Source organism: Theobroma cacao, chromosome 5, assembly GCF_053813885.1.
Source record: "Theobroma cacao isolate CCN51 chromosome 5, ASM5381388v1, whole genome shotgun sequence".
NCBI classification, from domain to species: domain Eukaryota; kingdom Viridiplantae; phylum Streptophyta; class Magnoliopsida; order Malvales; family Malvaceae; genus Theobroma; species Theobroma cacao.
Window position 1 is genome coordinate 43,092,067 of NC_142643.1, and position 22,517 is coordinate 43,114,583.

General features: G+C 33.5%; 3 protein-coding genes and 2 pseudogenes across 5 annotated transcripts; 2 read left to right on the plus strand and 3 right to left on the minus strand.

The window, feature by feature from the left end:
- Positions 1-391: 391 nt before the first annotated feature.
- On the minus strand, positions 392-6,405 carry LOC18599875 (bifunctional 3-dehydroquinate dehydratase/shikimate dehydrogenase, chloroplastic-like). The gene is made up of 11 exons (XM_007030048.3): positions 6,250-6,405; positions 5,241-5,473; positions 4,597-4,702; positions 4,254-4,472; positions 3,609-3,955; positions 3,039-3,102; positions 2,772-2,880; positions 2,525-2,668; positions 1,949-2,097; positions 911-1,073; positions 392-790 (listed from the first exon to the last, which is right to left on the minus strand). The coding sequence occupies exons 1-11, from the start codon at positions 6,268-6,270 to the stop codon at positions 747-749; spliced, it is 1,599 nt and encodes a 532-aa protein (XP_007030110.3). The 5' UTR covers positions 6,271-6,405; the 3' UTR covers positions 392-746.
- A 1,720-nt stretch (positions 6,406-8,125) lies between these two features.
- LOC18599876 (wound-induced basic protein pseudogene) lies at positions 8,126-8,269 on the plus strand (annotated as a pseudogene).
- Positions 8,270-9,127: 858 nt separating this feature from the next.
- On the plus strand, positions 9,128-11,498 carry LOC18599877 (mediator of RNA polymerase II transcription subunit 22b-like). The gene is made up of 2 exons (XM_007030053.3): positions 9,128-10,200; positions 11,056-11,498. The coding sequence occupies exon 1, from the start codon at positions 9,713-9,715 to the stop codon at positions 10,157-10,159; it is 447 nt and encodes a 148-aa protein (XP_007030115.1). The 5' UTR covers positions 9,128-9,712; the 3' UTR covers positions 10,160-10,200; positions 11,056-11,498.
- Positions 11,499-11,599: 101 nt separating this feature from the next.
- Positions 11,600-13,900, minus strand: LOC18599878 (bifunctional 3-dehydroquinate dehydratase/shikimate dehydrogenase, chloroplastic-like; annotated as a pseudogene). The gene is made up of 9 exons (XR_016026423.1): positions 13,795-13,900; positions 13,392-13,607; positions 12,967-13,304; positions 12,800-12,872; positions 12,604-12,709; positions 12,370-12,519; positions 12,135-12,283; positions 11,839-11,991; positions 11,600-11,729 (listed from the first exon to the last, which is right to left on the minus strand). The product of XR_016026423.1 is annotated as a bifunctional 3-dehydroquinate dehydratase/shikimate dehydrogenase, chloroplastic-like (transcript).
- A 2,894-nt stretch (positions 13,901-16,794) lies between these two features.
- LOC18599879 (bifunctional 3-dehydroquinate dehydratase/shikimate dehydrogenase, chloroplastic-like) lies at positions 16,795-21,723 on the minus strand. Of its 2 annotated transcripts, XM_088806984.1 has the most exons (11): positions 21,321-21,723; positions 20,888-20,993; positions 20,075-20,293; positions 19,632-19,972; positions 19,075-19,138; positions 18,325-18,433; positions 18,053-18,202; positions 17,722-17,873; positions 17,455-17,617; positions 17,043-17,111; positions 16,795-16,914 (listed from the first exon to the last, which is right to left on the minus strand). In XM_088806984.1, the coding sequence occupies exons 1-10, from the start codon at positions 21,533-21,535 to the stop codon at positions 17,068-17,070; spliced, it is 1,563 nt and encodes a 520-aa protein (XP_088663110.1). In that variant the 5' UTR covers positions 21,536-21,723; the 3' UTR covers positions 16,795-16,914; positions 17,043-17,067. The 2 variants fall into 2 exon arrangements, with proteins under 2 accessions (XP_088663110.1, XP_007030118.3); XM_007030056.3 differs by having other exon boundaries at positions 16,795-17,111.
- Between the last annotated feature and the right edge of the window lie 794 nt (positions 21,724-22,517).

Here is a 22,517-nt window from a genome sequence, read left to right on the forward strand (position 1 = left end):
AAAAAATTCAAACTCTTCTTTTTAAATAGGAGATCATACACCAACCAATAAATATATAAAAATTTGAGTATTATGGTTGTTAAAATGATTTATAATAAATAATTTTTAAAATTAATTTACTTTTACAAAAATTAAAAATAAAAGGTTAAAATTATGGACAATTATTATTATTGTTGTTGTATGAATTATTGAAAAGTAAAGTGAAAATATTTCATTAAATGAATATATATATATATATATATATATATTAAATCATCCTCCAACAAGGGTTAATAATTGATCATATCATATTATGGGAAAAAGGGTTTTTGGTAAGTAAATATTAAAATAAGCGAACCCTCCAGAGAAAATAAAAAAAGGATGTATAAGGAAGGAAGGACAAGAATTCATCTTGCAATCTGAAGATCTTATGCAGTCACCATTGTGACTCACAAAATGAAAACAGATTCATTCTACCCTCAAAAGTTAATGACCAAACTAAAACAACAAACCTTGTCCATGAATAAGGGCTTCACAGCCTTTGACTACATGAATCCTTTTCCATGGTTTTGATCTTTCTACTGATACATTGTAGCAACCTAACAAGTAACATGATGCTTGAGACTGATAAATTTGAAGATTTTCAAAAATAAAATGGAAATGAATTAGTATAGCAGAACGTGTCAACAGCTACAATGAAAAGAATTAGTTATAAGGGGATAATTTAGGTCCAGCTGTAACAAGAGTTTCACTAAGCTAACTCCTTGTTATGTATTTCTTGCCAGGACATCCCTAATGAGTCGTTTTGGTGCTGCAATAGATAAATGAAACAAAGATCATGAGATGGAAAGAAAGACTATGCATAGATTAGTAGAAAAAGAATTTGGGGTAGAGAATTCTTGAATCCGGTCAATCATCGGCTTCCTCTTACCAGGCAAACCAGTGAACATCTCAAACTGTACAAATGCTTGATTGATGAACATCTCTGCTCCATATACAATAGTGGCTCCAGACTCCTGTGCTTCTCTTAGGAGTCTGGTTAACTTTGGAGTGCAAACGGCATCAAAGACCAATGAGTAGTGTTTCAAAGCTTCCTGGCGGGGAAAGAGAGAGACTTGTGTCAACTCACTTTTGGCAAATGAGAAGTTACTCTTTACATGTGGATAGCCGATTACAGCGATTACAGTTCATGTGAATTAAATTCTTAAAATTAGCATAGATTAGTGACAATGATCACCTTTTTCTTGATTAATACAAAGAAAAAGAACAATGACAATACCCTAAAAATCACAAAATTCCTATCCAAGCTCTCAACAATCAAAGGAATACACCCATACAGTATTATATAGTAATATATCAAGTATCAACTATAAGTATGTATACAGTCATCTATAAGTGAAAGGAAATCATGCTTCAAAACATACACTCGTAAGAAACTGATTTCCAGATGTTTCAAAATGGTTGAAATAAATTAAAATGCCTTTTACTAGAGGAAAACTGATTAAACTTCTGAAAAAGAAGGAAAGGCTTTTATGCATCTGAAGTGACTGTTTGGTGAAAGGATAAAATGCAATCAGTTCAAAGAATATGAAGTCATAAGTGGCTAATCTTCCACTTTCCGATTTTGATGTCCCAAATAGATAATCGAGGAAGAGTGGATAGAGAAAAGATGTTATTCTTAAGCCTCTAAAGTTGAAGGGTAGGCCTCTGAAGTAAAACAGTTAAATTTACTGAATCAGAATAGTGAAGAGGGAATGCATTAACAGCTATGTAAATTGAATGGTTTTGTTGTTTCTGAAAAGGGAAATGTCTAAATCCAAACCTGATGAGGCTGTTCCAATTTCAGGTCTAAAATGAATCGGAGGAGATTGCTACTAAGCAACAGATCTATTCAAAATGAACATATTTATCCTTTTGTCAGGCATTCATGAGAACTGTGTAATGAAAACAAAAATGAAGGGAGGTAAACCTTGGATACTGGTGTCTCATCAATTTTTGGTTTCATTCCGACAGATGTAGTATTAACAAGGATCATTCCTTCTTCTGGATGGAATTCATTTAACTCAGAAAGAGTAATTGCTTGTCCTCCAACTTTGCTAGCAAGTTCTTTGGCTTTGTCTGCCAGTAAGAAGAAAACACAGTCATCCTTTAGTTGCCAATGAGAAACAAACCACTAATCACACAATTAAAGATGCCAAACAAGGACCTAGACACATGTAGTCTCAGGCATGAAAGTTGACAAAAAGAAGATTTTGCATTCCATTCATCTCTAAAAATTAAAATTCATGACAGCTTAATGAGTGAGAAAAAGATAGATGAAAAGAATGAACTGTTATCAACGTTTCAACGTAATATCATTGCACCAAGAGTTTTAACCTATTAAGCATCTGCCCACCAAAATTCTTAGATGTTTCATAGTATATTAGGCAAAGAAAGCATTGCACCACGTTGTCAATATACTAATATACTAATATACTGAAAGGCAAAAAATTTCATCCTAATCATGTCATATAACATAATGATATAACTATTTGAAGATCCTTACCATATGTACGGTTGGCAACCACCACTCTAGCTCCTTTTTCATATCCTCCATAAGCAATTGCCTTTCCAGCACCACCAGCTCCAATTACAACAAATATTTGACCAGCCAAAGGGGAACCAGACGCAGGTGTTGCACCACTGGTTGCTGCAAAGAAGGGGACAAAAAGGCAGGTCTAAACATCACATTAGGAAAGGACGGAAGAAAAGGTGCATAAACAGAATGTTGAATAGCTTGTAAAGGCATTAACCTCTTAATCCCTCTTCAATAGCTGCAATAGCTCCAAGGTAGTCAATATTGTAACCAAATAATTTGCCATCAGTTGGTCTCCTGATCATGCAACTAATTGCTCCTATTGACTGTAAAGATTTAGATTAAAAAAAATGAAAAATCAAACAAGCTTATCTGATATGATAAAGCAACACCTTTGTCAATATATTAAGACTGAAATTTCTTGTGAGGTAATGGCTTGGGAAACACATTAAGTAACACTCTGAAGTCAGAGTGGACCAAATACCTCGGCAATGGGATCAACCTCATCACAGCATTTAAGTCCAGCCTCCTTGTGAGGAATAGTATAGCTGCATTTTGGAATAGACAACTATTACTTGTGTTGACAAAGAGACTAACTCCTGAAATTCCAAGGATTTTTGGGAAAAAGGAAGCATAATAGAAGTGCATTATACCCTCTAAACCATACATCATAAATGCATTTATTCAGGAAATCTCTATCACATCAACCTCATGAATCTTTGAACTTTCTGAAATCTTTCCAACATTAATTTACAATTGAACTGTACAGGACTTGCAAAAGATAAATATCTATTGATAATGATATTAGGCTTTGAATTGACTTCTATAAGTCTTCGATTTTTTTCTCCAGCAATTGAAGTCTAAATTTTATTCAGAGACTGCCAACTTGCTCATGAACACAAAAAAGTTTATACCCCGGATTATCAGGCAGAGAAATAATCATTTTCAAAGCATGTTGTAGGAGACTCAATACAAATACTTATTATCAACAGGACACTGAAAAAAGAGTACTATACTTATAGTAACCTGTCAAGCCTCCCAGAGTAGATTTTACCTGTATCCAGCAAAATCAGGGGATGAATAAGTGGTGATAAAGTTTGAGACATTGTCAACCAACAAAGGTAGATATATTCCATTGAAACCGGTGGATTTAAATGCTGCATTGTAAAGGTGAGGACTTTTGCTGTGATCAATAGGATTTCCAATAACACCATGTACTTTGGTATCAGGTCCAATATGCCTCATATTGTATAAATCCAACAATTCCTTCACAGTTGGTTGCCCAGGGGCTGATATTACTCCTTCCTCAAGTGTACCAAAAGTAAGAAATCCCCCAAATTTTGCAGCAAGGATCCTTGACATCAAACCCCTCTCACCCATAACAAGTCCTATCATTGGCACCTACAGATTCAACTGAAATGTCATTTTTAATGTAGAAAAGAATTGAAGAACACAAAAAGAAACAAAAAAAAAAAAAAAAAGAGAGTTTTGGCATTTGCTCCAAATAAAATAGAACAGGAGGCGTTGCAATTGTAATTGAATATGGGAGCTCATACATTTATCTTCCATTGTCCAATACTCAAAGGTTATTGCTATATGTCAGTGTTTCTGGTAGTACACAGTAAAATCTAATAAAAGTGAAAGACAACATAAAGTTTGTAAGAACAAATTCAAAAAGTATAAATTGTAAATTACTTACTTGAGAGTGCACAAGTACTTGAAACAATCGAGCATTGTCTATGATGTCTAAGGCAGTTGTTGCTATCTTCACTATGTCAGCTCCAGTAGCCTGTATTCTCGCCACAAGGTCACCTAATTCCTCAACAGATGGAGTACTTTCATAGTTGTGTGAAGAAACTATAATTTTGACATTTTCAGGCCTATCCCTTGGAAGAGAACTGAAGAAGTCATGAGCAACCTTCAAGAGTCAAAATGGAAATTTTCTTAAATGATTCCACCAAATGAACAAGTAAATCGAATTTAAGAATGCAAGCAATAACTATGACAACATTGTCGTAGAGCATAGCATTTGAGTGACCAACCTTAAGCTCAATATCAATGTAATCTGCTCCCAATTCCATGGCTAGACGTAATGCTTCTTGCCGCTTGCTTTCATCACCATCATATCGACCACCTTCCCATCTTGGCCTAAAAGTGCATTATCCATAAAAGGGGTACGTAAATATGGAAGATATCAAATGTGGCAATCACACTTTGATAGTTTATGAATAGTTGGGTGCTTTTACATAATTAGCTTAGTGAACTTATTGAATCTGACTAATGTTTGAAAGAAACCAAGTTGCTTATGAGCATAAAAAGAATGATGTAGATGATCAGGCTTTAAACTTGATTTTAAACTCTTCCTACTCGAAGAAGTTTTGCTTCTTATCTTTAACTTCAATATAATTTGGCATAAGACAGAAATTAGACCACTCATTCAGTCTAATTACTATTTGGTTCAATCAAGTTGAGCTCTTCATTACTACCAAAAAGAAACAAAAAAAAAAAAGACCTGACAAACTTAAGTATCATTCCTTTTTATCTCAAATTAGTTCATGCAACCAAAAGAACATTAGTCTAAGCTCAATTTACCTTTCCAACCAGAACATAGATAAAGCAAATTTACCGAAATATCATGGATAACAGATGCGACCATTTTTATTTCCTTCAATGGATAATTCAGTACCTGAAGGTGACAAGAGTTGGCAAAGGAGCTTGTTTGATTAAGATATCAAGATCTTGTTTAGGAATAAAGTTCTTCAAGAAATCCACGCGAATCTCAACAAGATCACCGCCAAGTTCCTTTGCCTTTCGCATCTTAACCAGCATCTCTTCAACAGATTCTGCCATTATTGGCACACAAATTAATGTCGAATTCCTTTGAGCTCCATCACCAATTTGAAAATCTGTGATCGGCAACTAAAAAAATACCAAAAAGAAGTCAGACAAAACAGTGCACTCAATGACAAAGCAAAGATTTTTGGACACAGTTAAACTAGTTCAGAATCAAATATAACAAAATGACCCAAGAAAATAAAACATTTTTGAAGCTTATATATGTCTTTCTGAATTTAACCAGAAAAGAAATCAGAATTATATATGATGCAAATGCAGGCATGAGATGCTTTAATCTGGCAGCTAAGGAAATTGACCAAGTAAACCAAAATGAAATCAAGGAAACCAAAAAGCATATCAAAATCTAAAGCAGAATAAAAACTTAAAGCCAATTAAGCTAAGTTCATAAAACCAGCATCCAGTGATCCAGTAAGGAAAAGGAAAGAAAAAAGTTGTAAAGTTTGTATTTTCCATCCTATGCAATTTCAAATCACTAAAAACCAATCAAAACACAAAAAAAAAAAAAAAGAAATTACTTTCTCAACACAATCAGAAGATCAAGGGTACTTCTCTTTCATTTCCAAAAATTGGAAGCAATTAGAACTTTTCAAGGTGGCCTGAAAAGTAAGAAACTTCTACGAAAGACTAAAGAAGAAACCATTAAATCAATATCCAAGAACAACCCAGAACTTCATTTCTCTTCCTCCTTTTCCTTTGTCCCCAACATCCAAACTGGTGATCATCAAAGAAAACTAAAGAACACTTCAAAACCGGAACTTCCTTTTGCTTTTTACCCAACTTCGTAACGAAAAAAAAAACCAGAAAGAAACTGAGAGAAAGAACAAGAAAAAGATTGTTACCGTAGAGCTTTCAAAAGCCATGGCTTTGAGACTTTGGTGAGCAGGAGGCAGAGAAGAAACCCAAGAAGGTAGTGAGCTTTCTCTCGTTCTTTCTATGGAGTCATGGTTTGGTGGGGGGTGAGTTACGTGTAGCCTTTCTTCTTTTTATTATTCGTATCGGTTTTAGCGAACAAAAAATAATTGCGTAAAACAGTCACCTTTCGAGTTAGGTGAAGGCGGCCCTCGCCCATATTGGTTACGTAGGTGAGCGTAGACATGACCATTTTGAACCCATGTTAATACGACACGAGCTAAATAAATTTTAAATTTAATTTTAACGTGTTTCGTATTTAATTATATTTGATATATTAAGGTATGAAAATTTTTATATCTTAATATGTCTGATATGATAAATACGTTTAAATATGTTTATTTAATCATATTATCGTGTTTGTTTAATCATATTATCGTGTTTAAACGTATATACGTGACACATTTATTAATTTATTAAAAATTACTAATTAAAATTATTTTAATTTTATATAAATAATTTTAAATAATTTTTTTAATTTTATAAAGAATATAATGTAATTATACATACTCAACTCTAATTTTTAACTTTTGGTGATTATTTGATATTATTATTATTTTTATTTTATTATAATTATTTTTATAATTATAAATTTAAATTTAAATAATAAAATTATATTTAATTATAAATTTTTTTATTTAATCGTGTTAAACGTGTTAATCGTATTAAACGTGTTAATCGTATTAAACGTGTTAATCGTATTAAATATGTTAATCATGTTAAACGTGTTAATCGTGTCGTATCGTGTTATACGTGTATGTATTTTAAATTTAAGATATAAATATTAAACGTGTCGTATTTATATTTAACCTTAACGTATTTCGTATTTAATCGTATCTGACACATTTACGACACGTTAACACTAATTGCCAAGTCTAAGTGAGCGTGGCTTCAAAGCTGATTTTACCAAATTGTCCTTTCTTTTGGCTCTATTTGGACAAATTAGATAGAAAAGACATATTTCCAATATTTTTGTCAAATTTTGTAATTAGTTGTTATTTTTTATTAAGATAATGAATTTAGTTTTTATATAATAATTTATAAAAATTAAATTTTTATATTTTTTAAAATTGACAATGTCAATATAATTTGTTAAAATTTTTTTGTTATATTGTGATACTGAATTTGTCGTGATAATAATGATGTGACATTTCATAAATGATGTAATAATAATACTGATATAGTATGACCAAATATTAACATGATCTTATGAGTATAGATCTAGAATTATTCAACATGAGTTAATGGTTTTAAATAAGATTGGAAAAGAAATAAATTAAAAATATAAATAAGTTTATTTTTCAAGAAAAGTATAAATAAGTTTATATGATTTAGGAAAAGAGTATTGTGAGATAGAGAATAATTGAATTTCTGTGCTCCATAATTTAAAGTTGTAAAATAAATAAAAAAATGTCACTTCATCGTTAACAAATTATTATATTTAATATCACATCAATAAAAAATACCATGTTAACATAAATAATAAAAAAATTAATATTGTTAATAATTAGGCTAACATTATCAATTTCAAAAAATATAAAGAATTTAATGTTTATAAATTATTATACAATAACTAAATCTAGTACTTTGTCAGAATATAGAAACTAATTACATAATTTAACCTACTTATCTAACACTTTAGGTTATAAAAATTGCGTTATTGTGAACAAATAAAGGTAGCTAAGATTTACATTCGAACATTTAGTTAATTGATTAGTACATGATCCCTTACTTAAAAAGCAAAGTAACGAATCTCTTCTTTTTCAATTATAAAAAAAAAAAAGTTAACTAGGGTTTCATTTGACAATGATATACGATGTCAATTCTCCTCTCTTTCGCTCATTCCTTAGCCAGAACGGCAACTCCACTGACAAAAGAAAAATGGAGGCGCAGAAGTGTAAGGAACAGAGACCTAAAGCAAGTGAGAATAAGTCAGTCATGACAAAGTAATTGGTATCTTTTGTTTAATATGTGTTAAAAAGTAAAAAACTCTTACACTCTTAAATTTTAATCGAAATTTTAAACCAATTTATTAATTTTTAAAATAGACATTTTATCTAAAAAATATAAACACAATAAATAGAGATTATGAAAAGATTAAAATACTTATTTTAATTTAAAAAATTATTATTATATATTTAAAAATAAAAAATAAAAAGAATGAGTACTAAGGGGAGCAGTTGAGGAGGACCAACAGGTGTTCCTTATTTTTTGATTTTTTAAAAAAATATAATAATAGTAAATTTTAAGTTAATAAAAAAAATATAATAATTTTTAAAATTAATAAAAGTTAAAATTATTATTTTAATATTACATGACATCAAATTAACAAAAATATTGACAATTAATTAACGGTTAAAATTATGTGTCCAACAAAAGATATTTTTAAAAACGGAGTGTTTATATCAAAAATTAATGTATCTATTTAAAATTTAAATTAAAACTTAAAGAGTTGGAGATATTTTACCTTATATTTTAAGATGGAAGTGATAGTGGATGTTTTAAAATGTTAAGGTAATTGTTATTAATCGAAATATTAATCGAGTTTATTAATTTTTAAAATAAGCAATTTATTCTAAAAATGTAACTGTCGTTAATAAAAATTATGAAAGAATTAAAATATTTTTTCTTTTTTAATATAAAAAATTACTATTATATTTAAAAAAAAAAAAAAAGAGTACCGAGGAAAGCAGTTGAAGAGTATTGATCGGTGTTTTCCATTTTTTTAATTTTTTTAAAAATGTAATAATAATAATTTTTAAATTAATAAAAAATATATAATAATAATTTTTAGAAAAAAGAAATCGTGATGAATCCTAATTTTCTAGCAGCCAAGAAACCAAAAAATAAAAAGAGGAAACAAAATGCCGCGGGTTGGGTGAGTGAGTGGAGGGGTTTTTGTTTTTGGGTGAAAGGAGAGGAAAGAAATTATTTAGGGAGTGCCGCCGGTTTCTGAGAGAGCTGCCAGTTAGTGAGGGGGAAAGGAGGGGCTGGTGCTGCCGGTTTGTGAGAGAGAAGGAAGGGCTATGCCGCCGGTTTGCGAGAGAGCTTAGGAGGGATAAAGCCACCGGTTTATGAGAAAGCCAAGGAGGGATAGTGTTGCCGGCGTTGAGAGTGAAGGACAAAGGATGGAGGATGCAATCATGGTGAGAAAGAGATCTGGTGAAGGGAAAGAAATGGGAGCATAAGTGGCGGAAGAAAGAGGAAAGAAGGGGGAAGGTAGAAAGTTTTATACTTTGAGCAGAAAAGTGCTGCTTCCAGAGGAGTAAAATCACTCCTTTGATCTTCCAACAGTGCCATTAGCAAGAGGGTGTCCGGCGGGTTACAACAAACTACTTGGGTCACCACCTAAGCCCAAGCTAGGACAAAAAGGGAGAGAAGTCTTTTCAAGCGATGAACAAAGGTACGGGAGTGGGAACTGGGCCAACGGCGGCGGCTGCAGCGGCAGCGGCACAGAAGCAAAAAACTATGATGCAGAGAGTGGAAACCGACATCGTCAACATCGTCGACAATTTCACCCAGCTTGTTAATGTTGCCCGGGTAAATGATCCACCAGTTCGAAATTCACAAGAAGCTTTCATGATGGAGATGCGTGCAGCCAGAATGGTCCAGGCAGCTGATTCTTTGCTTAAGTTGGTGTCGGAGCTGAAGCAGACGGCAATCTTTTCAGGATTTGCATCTCTTAATGACCATGTGGAGCAAAGAAGTGTTGAGTTTGACCAGCAAGCAGAAAAAACAGACCGAATGCTGGCCAGGATTGGAGAGGAGGCAGCAGCGAGCCTCAAGGAGCTTGAATCTCATCATTATTCTTCTGCACGGAGGACAGCCGAATCTCCTTAGCCCATAGAAACAGCTTGTTGTATGTCTTGAAACGAGACGCGGTAAGTTTATTTTGTTGATATGGATGTAGAAGATAAAATATTTTTAAGTTGCTTGGAAGTCTTTATGTAAGCATGCTCCTCTGCCTAAATTGCTTCAATTGGCATTGTTTGTTTTCATTTCACCAAGGAACTAGAAAGGACAAAAGAAGACTAATCTTTTCTGATATAGATTTAGATAATGGATTTTCAAATAATAATAATTTTTAAAATTAATAAAAGGTAAAATTATTATTTTAATATTATCATGTTATCAAATTAATAAAAACGCTAACGGTTAATTAATGGCTGAAACTATGTGTCCAACAGAAGATATTTTTTTGAAGTGAAGTGTTCATTTCAAAAATTAATGCACCTATTTAAAATTTGAATTAAAACTTAAGGAGTTGGAGATATTTTACCTTATGCTTTAAGATGGGAGTGGTAAGGGATGTTTTAAAATGTTAAGATAATTGTTATGAGAAGTCAGAAATGTTTAGGGATGGAAAATAATTGTGGATGCTTTAAAGTACTATCAAAATGATCTTGTTTCTTGTTTGTGGTGGAATGAACTTGTTCTTATCCCGCTTTCAAGCTTGTAATGTAATTTTCTGTTGTTATGGATTTTTAAGTTGGTGGTGGAATATCAATAGTTTTATCCGCAATGATGGCATTAATTCTGGTAAGAAATTCCAGGCTGTAGGGCTTGAGTTGGCTTTAGGAATTAGGAGTAGCAAGAGCGCTACTTTATGATCCATTGTGCTGTGCTGGCACAGCTTATAAAGTGTGTACATGTATTTTGTGCAAAATGCTTATATTAACATGCATATGGTTTCAAAAAAAATTGTATAGTTTAACCCAATATTTTCTGATATGCAGTACCATGGCTAATGATGCTACATGAACTTGGTTTCACCTCCTTCTCTGATGAGGGCCATGCTGAAAGTGCAATGGCCCCAACATAACCAAAATGTTGGTGTTTGTCAAGTTCTTGATGAAGATTTGTTTTATACACTTAAAAGTAACTAGAAATCTGATTGCGATATCTGAGGACATGATTTACGACTCAGAAAGAAATCCTTTCATGTGTTATACTTGCGAAATTGTAAATCTGGGAAGCATATAACATGTTATACCTGGGAAATTCAGAAGATTAGATATTGGATTGCCCACACATAGCATTAAATATGGGAATGTTAGGAAAAGTATGTGGATTAAAGGATTGATCTATGGGTATTGAAGAGTTTAGTTTCCCAACCAAACCTAGCACAAGGATTTTAGAAATCAGGGAAAGTATTGAATGATGAATGGAAGGAAAGAAATTATACAACAGTAAGGAAAGCCCCAACATAGGGTCACATATTTTCACATTTAAAAAGTGCTTGATGGAGATTTTAGTAATACAATCATATAAGTAGACATCTAATTCACATGATAAGAACGTTAAAAGAAATTTGCTCTGAGGAGAAATTATGATTTCTGGGGCACCAGGGATATCACTTTTCAGTTTCATGTGTGATTCTCCATGACTTGCCTAAACAATTCTTCTGGTGCTGTAATCAGAGTAGAGAAACAAAGATGAAAGGAAATGAATTAAAAGCACATAGGATGAACTAAGACAGGAACAGAATAAGCAAATAAGCTTTGGGGGATAACTCTTACCAGGCAAACCTGTGAAGTTCTTGTATTGTTCAAAGCCTTGGCGGATTAGCATTTCTGTACCATAAACTACAACCGCCCCAGAGTCTTTCGCTTCTTGTAAAAGCCTGGTGTGTAAATTGCATCAAAGACCAGGCAATAATGTTTCAGGGCATGCTGCAAAGTTCACAAAATCAACATTTTTTTTAGCCTGCAGATTTATTACTGTCTTTGTTGCCAGAGAATAATCTAACATTCAATTTCATCAACTTTCTTTGCATCAATGGAATTAACAAAGGGAGCAGCCAAGGAGGGTGAACCTTAGGAATCGGGGTTGCATCAATATTTGGTTTCATTACCACTGATGTGGTGTTTGCAAGAACCATTCCTTCTTCGGGGTAGAAGTTTTCAACCTCAGCTAGAGGCATTGCTTGCCCTCCAACTTTGTTGGCTAGCTCTTTAGCTCTTTCTGCAGTAACAAAGGGATGCACATAATTGTTGAAGCTAGTAAAACGAAATAAAAATGAACTTGGAGATAGAAAGCTGGATTATTACTGAATGTTCGATTGGCAATGATTATTCTTGCGCCCTTTTGTGCAGCACCATAAGCAAGTGACTTGCCAGCACCACCAGCTCCTAAGACCACAAATAATTTACCAGCTAAGGGTGAGCCAGCAGAAGAAGTTACAGTAACAACGTTTAATCCTGTAAAAGAAAAACCATTCTTTCACTAAAGCATGAAAGTGCATAAGCAGAATTCATAGTTTCTTCACAAATCATGTTACAGACCTCGCAATCCATCTTCAATAGCAGAGATTGCACCAATATAGTCAGTATTAAATGCTATTAATCCCCCATCAGGTTGCCTGACAATGTTATTAATAGCTCCAATTTTCTGGTAAAAATTAGAACAATGAAATAGATAATCAATTGTGAGGTGAAATTACAAGCAAGAATTTATGTGATTGGCAGATCATTCAGGTACCTTGGCAATGGGATCAATTTCATCCATGCATTCAAGGGCAACCTCCTTGTGGGGTATTGTACAACTGCACTTTATTAAGTTGAATCTTACTTCTATTCGATTTTAAAGCCAATAGAGATATAAAACAAACTACAGTCAAGCCTTGCCAGTGGGAATCATTCCTGCATCCGGCAAAGTCAGGGTAAGAGTAGGTATTAAAGAACTTCTCCACTTCATCCACCAGGAAATGCACATAAACTGCATTAAGACCAACGGACTTGAATGCTGCATTGAATATAAGAGGACTTTTGCTGTGGCCTACTGGCTTCCCGATAATGCCATATACTTTGGTATCAGGCCTTATAAGTCTAAAGTTGTACAAGTCCAACAAGTTCTTTAGTGTTGGTTGTCCAGGAGCTATAGAGCCCGTCTCAAGTGCACCATAGGTGAGATATCCACCAAATTTGGGGCTGAGCAACTGTGAAACTAAACCTTTCTCGCCCATAGCAACTCCAATTGTTGGAATCTAGAGTTTTGAAAGGTATCACTTCCAATCTGGTATAGAACTACAGTTTCAGAAAGCATTGCCATGGAATATAGTCAGCATACTTACTTGAGAGTGAAAAGTGATTTGGAAAATACGTGCACAATCTGTGATGTCTAGTGCAGTTGTTGCAATCTTCGCTATGTCAGCTCCGGTAGCTTGAATCCTTGCTACAAGATTGCCAATAGCCTCAGTAGATGGAGTATTGTGGAAATTGTGAGAAGAAACGACTTTGATGTTATCAGGTTTCTTTCCATAAATGGAGCTAATGAAGTCAAGAGCAACCTGCAGAGTAGATTAGACATATAAAATAGGAGTGACTTGTCAATTGACATGCCATCGAATACAAAATGGAGTGAAAGATGAATATAAGGAAAAGAAAATATTGGAATTGTTCTGTCAATAATAAATTTACTGGCATTGAAGATATAAACCAATGTAGAACTGTATGAAATATCTAAAGATAAACTACCTCAAGCTCAATATCAATGTAGTTGGCACCCAATTCCATTGCCAATCGAAGTGCATCCTGCCTCTTGGTTTCATCTCCCTCGCACTGACCACCTTCCCATATTGGCCTGAAAAGTACAGAAAAACATAGTCGATTTCATCAAATTATTAAACAAAGAGACAAATAGTATCAACTAACTGATTAGGTATGTGCAGTGACGGAGTCGGGATTTTATATTTGGAGGGATAAAATATTGAAAACAATATTTATAAATTAAATAGTTATACTAGGAATTCAATGTTTGATATAATATAAAACAACTTAGACAAAAAAAGTTTATATGAAAATTATACAAATAAATCCTGAAAATTATTCAAAGGAATCAATATTAATAATTTATTTAAAAGGAGTTAACTAGTATAATCATAAATAATTTAATAATGATAATAATCTTAATTTCTAAATAAATGTAATAACAAACAAAAACTAACAAATATAATAAAAAAAATCTCAATGAAAAACAATTCTTTAAAAAATATTAAGAACTATCAATAAACAATCCAATAGAGAAGCAATTCTCTAAAATTAATTAAAAAAATTAAATACAATATTAATAAATAATTCATCGAGAAAGCAATTCTTGAATAAAAAGATTAATTGTTCAAAAGAATCTAAGCAAAAAAAAAAAAAGCACAACTAATTTGTAAGAAAACAATCAAGCAATCCTTAAATAAATAAGTAATAACTAACCTTAGATATTTAATCAAATTGCTTTCAATAATAAATAATTAAGATGGTAAATTCTAAATCAAAATCATCGAGTAAAAACTATTAAATAAAGAAAAAATTTAAAGTTGAAAATATTGAAATTAAAATAGGTAAATAAATCAATATTACCAATTATCATGATATAAAAATTGAGTTACTGAGTAAAAGTTTTCTACATATAGAATGTTGACGAGCAAAAAGGTGTAAAAAATTGATTCTTTTTTTTTTATTTTTACGGTATTTGGTAAAAAGAAAAGAGAATAAGTAGTGGTTGTGAGATTTTAGAGTAATGAGGTTTGAAAATAATTCTATTGCAATTGGTTTTATTTTTTTTTTTAAATGCAATTGATTTTGTTTTAATTTTATTAAAATTAGTTGTTGATTAATTGATAAAAGATATTTCAATAAACAAAAAATTATTATAAAAATAAAATTTTTAAATTTTTAAAAAATAAAAATATGTTAAAAATTTTAAAATATTTGTAAAGGTTATATTATAAAATTTCTAAAAAATAAAAACGAGTCATAAAAAGGGCACCCGCCCCCCCTCCCCTCCGCCTCTGGGTATCTGATTAAGAAAATGTGGCAGCTGAAACTAGCTTAGTTCGTACCTGTACGTTGCTAGAGTGGACAAGGGTGACTGCTTAATAAGAATCTCAAGATCTTGGCGAGGACTGAAGTTTCTCAAGCAGTCAAGCCGGATTTCGACGACGTCGCTGCCGATTTCCTTTGCCAGTCGCATCTCAGTAAGCATTTGACCAACAGTGGTACCCGTTATTGGTGTGCATAGCAAAGTTGGTCTACTTTGAACCCTGCTGTGGCTCATGTCAGAAGTAGATCAGAAACTAAGATTGAAAGCCAAAAACAAAGAAAAAAGTTGAGATTAATTGAGAGTTGAGGAATGTAGAAACATATTTCCAATATTCATCAAGCAAAGCAAACCAAATACAAAGAGTAACCCATTGTTCAGCCAGTAGTATTAGTTTGACACAACAGAAAAAAGTGAAAATGAACATGAAACAAAGCTGACATTGCAGTAAACTTAACAAAAGCAAAGGAAAAAAACAACATGTGACCAAGGAAGACTATGTATATGTTTTGCAACTTGATATAGCTGAAAACATTTTCATTAAACATGCAAAGAATTTGAAATTGAACCTTTTGTTATATATATGAAAGATAGATAGATAGGTGCATGACAGTGGGGTTTGAAAGAAAGCAAGAAAAAGTTTGCATGGAAAAGAGTAGTGTGTTAGCTAAAGTTGACAGCACGGGGTGAAATTAATAAGAGAAAGAAAGAGAGATGTTGCTTTTGATACTCTCTTGGGAGATTTTTCTGTTAGTTGTTGAAATTTATAGACAGTAATGATCCATCTTAGGGGAGCTCTTAATGTGTTACACCTGAGGAAAATCAGAAAATCTAATGGACTCCCCAATCTTAGTACATTCAGATATTTTCTTGTTACAGAATTAATTGCCAAAGATAGCTTGAGAATTGGTATATTCAATATTTAATGGTGGGTTTAGGTGAGATTGAGCTTTGTTCTTAGAAGAAATTAGATTGGGATTTAGCACTCACCTGCGTTTTGAATTTATAGTAATTCTTCCTTTGGTGTAATCTGTTAATCTATTCCAGTATTAAGTAATCATTTTCTCGATTAACACAATCAATCTAATTGGAGTTGGTAAGTTGAAGCTCTCATCCAAATTTAGCATGAGCATTTAGTATTATAAGTTCAGTTTTTAGCTTTGGGCTCCTTTATTTTGGCCATCCCATATTTTATTGTTTGGAACAGTAATGGATTTATTAATAGGGTCTCCCAGAGGAGACTTCAAAAGCAGAGCCTCAAAAGGTTTCCTGGATGCAAAAAGTCCTCAGGCAAGGAGTGGCTTTCATCAGAGGTATTTTTGGTAGTCGGCGCAATGATAATTGCTTGTAGTGATACCTCAAAACATAAAAATGTGACTCAAATTTGTCTCAAAAGGGTCAAAGCACTGTAAATCTTATTTTCTTGTCTTGATTCAGGTCATGGCAAGGGCGCGCCTCACTGATCCGAATTGAGATAGAGAAAGTTCAATCCCAGCCCCAAAGTTCATGTGAAAAAAGAGCTGGTCTTTTAGCCCAGATAGCTTGAGGTTTTGAGGATAGCAGCACAAACTTAGAAACCCCAAATAAAATTGGAGCCAAGCTGACGCACCCAATTAGAGGAATGAAGTAAACAAGGAGTAACAGATAAATTAAGCACATAACCATCACCAATCTGCCTCTGGGTATTCATAGTTTCTCAAGGACACAGTTGTTTCCCCACACTCCCTCTTGCCATGCTGGTTATGAGCCTACTGTGACTTTGAATGCAATACGAGATGCTAAAACTGTTTTAAGACCAAAAAGTTTATGTCAGGACTACTTTGTCACGAACAGAAATGATTCATGTGTGGCTTATTAGCTGAGCATTGCAATGCCAGTTCATTAAAGTTACGAGAAGACTGCTGAATATTACAATATTGTCTATGTGATGCAATACATCAGAACTTGGCCATAATGATCTCGCGCATTAACTCTTTAGGAGCTGCAAAACAGAACCAAAAAATTGAAGCTCATTTAAAACAATTTAGGAATATTGATAATATATATCCTTGCTCTAATTGTCAGGCTGTATTAGGAGGCAATTTTGAGGAAGAATGACTCAGATTATCAGCACAAAGAACTTGATCATGAAATAGTCTCATGGCTAAAATCAACAACAGATTGAAATAGTTGAATCATCAACTTACATTTGTTATAAAGATCTTTGGATGGTTTTAAAAGGCCTAAAGTTTCCAAGTAATTTAATTAGAAAACTGGTGTGCAGAGAAGTTAGGATGTAGTTTTAAGGTCATGAAACAGATAGAGGGAAGAGATTCAAGAGATACCTTCTTGACTGGTGAAGAGATTGAACTGACCAATAGCCTGCCTAAGGAACATTTCAACTCCGCCCACAACGATTGCCCCCGCAGCCTCAGCATCCTTTAAAAGTCTTGTTTTTCTAGGTGTGTAAACAGCATCAAAAACCAGCTCATAATCCCCCAAAGTTGACTTGAAAAAGCAAAGCAAGTAATTTCAGTAAGGAAACAAAATTGAACTTTGTTCTTCAAAAAAGAATTGGAACTTTATTCCAGTAGTGCAGGAAGTAGAGCAACCTCAGCCACAGGAATACGCTGATCAGTTTTTGGATGCATTCCTAGGGGTGTTGCATTTGCAAGGATTGCTCCTTTCTCTGGCTGGAAATTAACTACTTCTTCAAAAACTTGAGCTTCACCCGAGACAGCACAAGCAAGAGACTTTGCTCTCTCTTTTTCCACAAGAAATGAGAATAGTAAGAAAGGGTTTGGATTATCCACTTATGATCTTTTAGTTTATTCCTGATGCTATAATGTACTACAAAGGAATAGACAAAATTTATAATTGACAATCATATCAGCATAGAGGGAAAAACCATGCATTTCCCATTAAGCATTGCAAATGACATACCAAAATCAATGTCAAAAATGACAATGCGTGATCCTCTGCTTTTAGCACCAAATGCCAATGCTCTTCCTGCACCTCCAGCACCAACTAGCACAAAGAGTTTCCCTGATAGTGGAGTACCTGAAGATGCTTCATTACTACTGCATCTCTTTTCTATAATAATTTCCAAGTGCAAAAGTGTCACGATGTCAGCATCTAGAATGGCCTACTCATTAATCAACACAACAAAACCTCTGTGAGGACATGATGAGCAATTGTTCATCAATGTCAGGTACCTTTTAGAGCATCCTCAATTGCAGTTATTGCAGCTTCACAGTCAGTATTATAACCTATCAGCTTCCCATCACAAGGCCTCCTTACAATGGTATTAACAGCACCGATAGACTGATGATGCATGTAAGAAACATTCTCAAATATCTATTGCATATGCTTGAAACTAAAAGCAGATGCTATTAGCGTTAGGTATAGGAAGTTGCAGCAGTAAGAACTATGAATAAAGGATAATTCAAGGATCTCAAGTATTTGGCACTGGTATACACATCAGCATCAAACATGTCAACCTAGCCTTGTTTGAGTGTACTCCTCTGCTACTTTTGGTCTCCCATCACAAAAGGTTCCATGTCTAATGATGCAATACCAACTAGCTCAGATAGTAAAATTTGAACGTCTACAACCAGGATCATGTGAATATTCTTCCTAAACTAAATACCATTTTTACCCATTTGCAAAGAAAATTTTTCACAAGCATGAATAATTAAAAACTTGTATCTGTATATATTTTGTTCTTTTTCCTTTTTTTCCTGTGAATTGATCAAACCAGTCTTATATTCTTTGGCATGCCTCTCTCAATAAGTTGAACTTCTTAAAAATGAGATTCAGTTGGTCTTAGTGTAGCCAGAAATTGGTGCTTTGATTTACCATGCATTAATCCCTGCATCAGAAATGCAATAGAGCACGAAAGAAAGGAAATGAACAAATAAATGGGAAATTGCAAATTCTAACATGTTTGTAAGATTCTAGTCAACCTCTGCAAGTGGATGAACTTCATCACAGAACTCAACTACAGCTTCCTTGTACGGAAATCCAACACTGCAATTCGTTGAAATGAGGAAAATCAGAAGTTACATTTCAGAGGACAGTGGGAAACAAACCTGGCTACATCATTCCAAAAACTGAAAATAAGGTCGAGAAATAAAGCTATTTATCAAAGAAAGATGGCATATATATCAGTATATTGCTACTATTCATAATCTTCCAGTTATGAGAACAGTGTTTGGTATATCAACTAAAGAGCTAGTTGCAACATAAAATAAAATTTCCCTAGATGCATAATTCGTTCTAGTAAATCTGTCAAGGCCAGTTCTGAGTTTAGTTAAACAAAGAAAGTCACTGGCTTAAATGTGTTTTGAATGCCTAAAAGGCCAAAACACAGAGTGTAACTCATGCTAAGAAGCTTGGCAGACCAAGATAAGAAGAGGTGCAGCTTACAATGGCTGTATACTTAAGTGAAACGAAAGTGACCTGACATAATCTAACAAAGATAAAAATAGATCACATATGAAAATGAAATTATAGGACATACCTAAAGCCAGCAAAGTCTGGACTGGAATAGATGCTAAAGAACTCCTTGAGATTATCAATAAACATTGGGACATAAACCCCATTGAAGTTCTCGTGTCTGAGGGTAGGATTATGCAATAAAGGGCCTTTGCTGTGGCCGACAGGTTTTGAAACAAGTCCAAAAACTTTAGTTTCTGAATTTAAATAGTCAAGCTTATAAGTATGCCTAAGACTATATAAAGAAGGCATGCCAGGAAGTGAATGTCCAACAATAGATCCATAGGCTAAAAAGCCACCAAATTTTGGGCACAATAGCTGGCTTATGAGACCCCTTTCCCCTACGGAGTATGCAATTATTGGCACCTGCAGATAAATAGCATTTGATAATGTTATACCACAGTAACAGTCTATACAACTGATCTGCACATATTCAAAGGGAGAGACAACAGAGCTAGAGTTTCATACTTGACAATGAGAAAGCAAATGAAAAATTTTCGCTATCTCTGTAATATCAGCTACATTTACAACCACTTTGATGATATCTGCTCCAGTAGCTTGGATGCTGGCAGCAAGATTGCTTAACTCTTCATCTTTAGGGGTCATACCATCTATGTTCTGCGACACTATAACTTTGGTAGCATTGTCATTCTTCATTTTCTGTTCCCTAATAAGATCAGAAGCCACCTGGACAATCACATGATATGCAAGTCAGATAAAACTAAAGAAATTTCAAGGGAACAAATTGGTCATTCAAAGGGAAAACCAGCTAGGACACTTCTGGCTATTTTAAGAGGACACCAATTTCCATAATGCACACTATCAGATATTTGAAAAAAGAAAATGAGTGGAAATATATTTCAGTTTGTAACATAGTGAATAATAGAAATGAAAGTAACAAAATGCAGAAACGTTGACAAAATCTGGAAATTTGCAATATAAGACGCAACAATCAAGAGCAAAATAGCTAGCCAACAAAATTAATGCTAAAAAAGTACATCAATTTAAAAGGCTACCTTTTTTTTCTTTGAAAGTTTAAGTTTCATTGGATATCAAAAGCAACAGGGAGAGGGTCCCTGCTTTACAAAAAGAAGCTTTGAAGTCTTAACACCACATGTTGGTACGAGACCTCAAAGCTTCAGTGTACAACACTCTGTACCAACTATTCACAAGCACAAAAACTCTCATACCCCTGTTTTAAATCCTCAGATGACACATACCACATTAGAATCAGAGTAATAACAATCAAGAGCCTAACCCACCCCTGTTTTACAAGGCTACCTTGAGTTCAAAATCAATATAATCAGCTCCCATTTCTCTAGCTAAACAAAGTGCTTCCAGCCGTGAGTTCTCATCTCCTTCATACTGACCACCTTCCCATTTCGGCCTGAAAGAAAGGCCAAATCTTAGAAATTTAGAAGTTCATAAAGTATAGACTCGAGCCAGATTTACCGGCTACATCCATTTAAAAGGCCAAATACATTAATGATGGGACCTATTTTGTCTTCCTCAACAACCGAATACAGCACCATACAGAAAAGAATCTCTTACATACAATTTTCACTTCTAAAATGGGCAAAAACCAGGCATTTTACCAACTACAATCTCCTAATAGTCATAGAATCATACGACTATTTGAATAACATAAATCCAAAATTCATCCAACACACTCAAAACACTAAGAAATAGAAAAAACCACAGTTAAGATGCTTACCTATATACAATGATCACTGGCAAAGGTTTGTTTTTGAGGATGATTTGAATATCCTGGTGGGGCTGAAAATTCTTGATATAGTCCAGCCTAATCTCAACAAGCTGTGCACCTTCAGCCTTTGCCTGGTGCATGTCTTTAACCATTTGCTCCACAGATTGAGCCATTAACGGAGCACATATCATAGTTGAATTATTCAGCATTCCAGTACCACCCATTTTAGCAAAAGATTAAAAAAAATGGGAAAAAAAAAAAAGCCAGCCCCTGGTAAATCCTAATGAAGCAATGATCCCAAATGATTTGATTTTATAGATATACATACAAGTCATATAGAGTAACAAGATTTTGTAAATAAGGTTTGGTGGCCTGGCATGCAAGATGCAACAACAAACATTTATTGACACAGCTATTAAAAGGCCAAATAAAACCCATAAAAGATAATATATAAAATTATATGGGTAAATAATTATTAGATAAGGAAGATCTTAATAGTTATTTGGTGGGTCTTGCGTGGATTGTAAATGAGGGGCATATTATATTATTATTCTTTTTTCGAGTCTTAATCCCAGATTCAGAAAGTGGCCAATTGTCCTAGTTGCCGAAGATGTTGCTAGCTTAGCCACCGTTTTGGAAAATAGATAGTGATATTTCTTTGCTGAAGCAGTTTTCGATTTGGTTTTTGCTTTGGTGTGTCGCTGTTGACAATGTCGTTTGTTTGTTTGCTTTGCTTTTCACATGAAATCATTACTGAGAATTGAAATCCAGAATTCAGGTTACGTTTACTTGGACCTGGCCAACTGGTGTGTATCCCTTCAAGAACAGACACCAAATTTAACAACGATTTTTCAGCTAATTTAACATGTATGACAGAACAATGTAGCATGATAGCTTTAGACTGGACAACAAAGGATAGGGTCTATATATCTAGTAGCAGTAGGTGACATGACAGCTCAGGAAGGCAATGATCTGTACTTTTACCGATAACGTCAGAGAACCCATGTGTTCCATTGGAAATATGTTTTTATTATATTTTTTATTACAATTATGAGTAAAATTTATATAATTTATAAATAAAAAATGTAATTATTTTAAATGATTTTATTAAAAAATATTTTTAATGTTTTAATAATATTTAATAATTTAAATATTAATCTTTTAAATCAAATTTAATATTTTTTAATATTTTAAATTAAATATTAA